Raw genomic sequence first — 2,660 nt, forward strand, 5'->3', positions numbered from 1 at the left:
TCTTATTCCAACCTACCTTTACACAAGTGTGTCTTTACCTCCGCGACAGAGGCTCCGTCGAACCCCTGAGACCGACTCACCGAACCCCTGGGGTTCGATCGAACCCAGGTTAAGAACCAYTGATCTAACGTAATTTTTCTTTTAACCTYTTTTACTTGTAAATGTGACTAGGGCTGGACCAAGATTTTATGTRAATWTAATTTAGGGGGCCCTTTTTCTGCTAAGAACATCACTACCATTAACAGCAGTTCAATACAGATTTGGTGCAATGTGAGAGATTTAAGTGTATTCTGTTTTGGCGAAGCTTTAAAGCAATCAGTGATAATTGGCTATTTGCTCAGATGGATTTRTATACAAACACGACGATTAAACTMATCAGATTGTAGCTATYGTAACAAAGCAATCAAACTATGAAGAGTATTCTTTGCACTTTTACRAAGAAAACTTGTATATTTCTTTAAATCTTAAATTTAAAAGTTAAGCTATTTAAAATCTTTTAATTTATCTTTGTGGAAAACCATTAAATCATATTTAATAGCATTGTCTTTCTCAGTAAACAAGTATTTATATTCTAGATCTATGGTCTGTGTTAAAATTCAAGCATTTGAGGGCTGCTGAGTTCACTCTGAGTGTGACCAGCATTACATAGCTTGTTTTAAGACAAATCCAGTWGCTGATTACTTAAGTAGGATTAACTGAAGAGCAAAGAATTTTTTTTTTAGATTTTTGTGTTTGCTGTTTTAAAGACTTTGTAGTTGTGTGCTTAAGCATTGTCAGAACTGTCTTCCAATAATATGTAATTACACAGTCATATTATTACAATTYCTGACAACTTTTAAACGTATTTACACAAAAATATGATTGGTCTATTGGGACTSCCCTAGACCTCCTACCATTGGGCTTAGTAAGTTTTCTGGGAGAACCTTGGATGCTGATTTTAAACAGCAGTAAATTTAAGTTAAACTTGTATAAACCCTCACATACACATGCCAAATTTTTTTCTGTTTTTCTGCAGCTTAATATGAACTCTGCTCCAACCTTCCTCCACTTCCCACCCAAAGGGAAACCTCGCCAATCAGACACCTATGAGCTGCAGGTCAGAGGGTTTTCTGCTGACCAGTTGGCTAGATGGGTGGCAGACAGGACAGATGTTCAAGTAAGCATTTGGGTSTAGTAATTGCAAATCTGAAGTGAAGTTACTGATTGCAGTGCTTTTGTTATTGAAAAAAATCTAAAGTACAGCCAAATATTGAATACAAGGGTAATATGACTTNTCTGTTTTTCTGCAGCTTAATATGAACTCTGCTCCAACCTTCCTCCACTTCCCACCCAAAGGGAAACCTCGCCAATCAGACACCTATGAGCTGCAGGTCAGAGGGTTTTCTGCTGACCAGTTGGCTAGATGGGTGGCAGACAGGACAGATGTTCAAGTAAGCATTTGGGTSTAGTAATTGCAAATCTGAAGTGAAGTTACTGATTGCAGTGCTTTTGTTATTGAAAAAAATCTAAAGTACAGCCAAATATTGAATACAAGGGTAATATGACTTATAATGTAATTGAATAAATAATTTGTCATGTTTTTCTGTCTTAGATCCGTGTCATTCGTCCACCCAACTACGCAGGACCTCTCTTGTTGGGCTTTCTCCTGGCTGTGATTGGTGGATTGGCATATCTACGAAGGAATAATTTGGAATTTCTTTTTAACAAGAATGTTTGGGCCTTTTCTGCACTGGTAACAATCACACACCTATACATGTTAGGCCTTTGCATCGGAAGCGCTACAATCCAAAATTGTACCCAACGTGAAACKTTCGGATTTCACTGGAATCTAAAGTGGCGTGACCAAACTGCTCCACAGCAAATCCAGTATTACACACGCAGATATTTTTACACACGCACAGATATTTTGAGACYATTTTCACTCCATAAAAACCTATGTTTAGAATTGCCCTAAATTAATATTAATTGAGACATAAATTTCATTCTGTATTCCAGCTTTTCATTACATTACGTTTTATGTCACTGCAATGTGAGGATATTTATTTTTGTTTCATGCTCTTACAGTGTAAAGTACTTGCAATGTTTCGCTGAAATTTCCTATGCAAACCCAGTTCATGAGGTAAAATTAGTATGCAACATAGGTTTGTTACATAAAATCAAAAGGAATTTGGTGCAGTTTGTCCTTGAAATGTGATGAGATGTGAGTAATTTAAAAATAAAAATAGTCCCAAATGAGATGARATGAGTCACATCTCATCTGGGACTATTTTTATTTTTTTTATTATTTTATTTTTTTTTTATTACTTCAGTGCTTTGCCTTGATAATGACTTCTGGCCAAATGTGGAACCATATCAGAGGACCACCGTATGCACACAAGAACCCCAACACTGGACAAGTGGTGAGAATAAAAAACCCCCCTAAAAAATAACGAAACATATTGTTTAGTAACTGCTCTAAAAATAAGATTAAGAGTGGCATAGTATATTCTTGTACTGGTTAATTGCATTCTTGTTGAATTTTAGTTGCAATGAGATCTTTGTTATGCATTTCACCATTGGCTTGAATGCGTATTCTCCACCCCTATCTTTGGCCTTTGGCATTAGCATCCGTCACACTAGATGGCATAAATACATGAGGAAAAAAATAATTCTATCAACAT

At 36.2% G+C, this 2,660-nt stretch overlaps 1 protein-coding gene across 1 annotated transcript in view; it reads left to right on the top strand.

Annotated features, from left to right (window-relative positions):
- The first annotated feature begins 1,282 nt into the window (after window positions 1-1,282).
- The window catches only part of LOC103460889 (magnesium transporter protein 1-like), a 5,337-nt gene continuing 3,959 nt past the window's right edge, over window positions 1,283-2,660 (top strand). Inside the window, exons 1-3 of the mRNA XM_008403209.2 lie at window positions 1,283-1,430; window positions 1,592-1,732; window positions 2,310-2,399. Of these exons, the coding sequence (XP_008401431.1) occupies window positions 1,296-1,430; window positions 1,592-1,732; window positions 2,310-2,399 (366 nt within the window). The 5' untranslated portion in view covers window positions 1,283-1,295. The remainder of the gene's footprint in view (window positions 1,431-1,591; window positions 1,733-2,309; window positions 2,400-2,660) is intronic.

Source organism: Poecilia reticulata, unplaced genomic scaffold, assembly GCF_000633615.1.
Source record: "Poecilia reticulata strain Guanapo unplaced genomic scaffold, Guppy_female_1.0+MT scaffold_324, whole genome shotgun sequence".
Taxonomy (NCBI): Eukaryota; Metazoa; Chordata; class Actinopteri; order Cyprinodontiformes; family Poeciliidae; genus Poecilia; species Poecilia reticulata.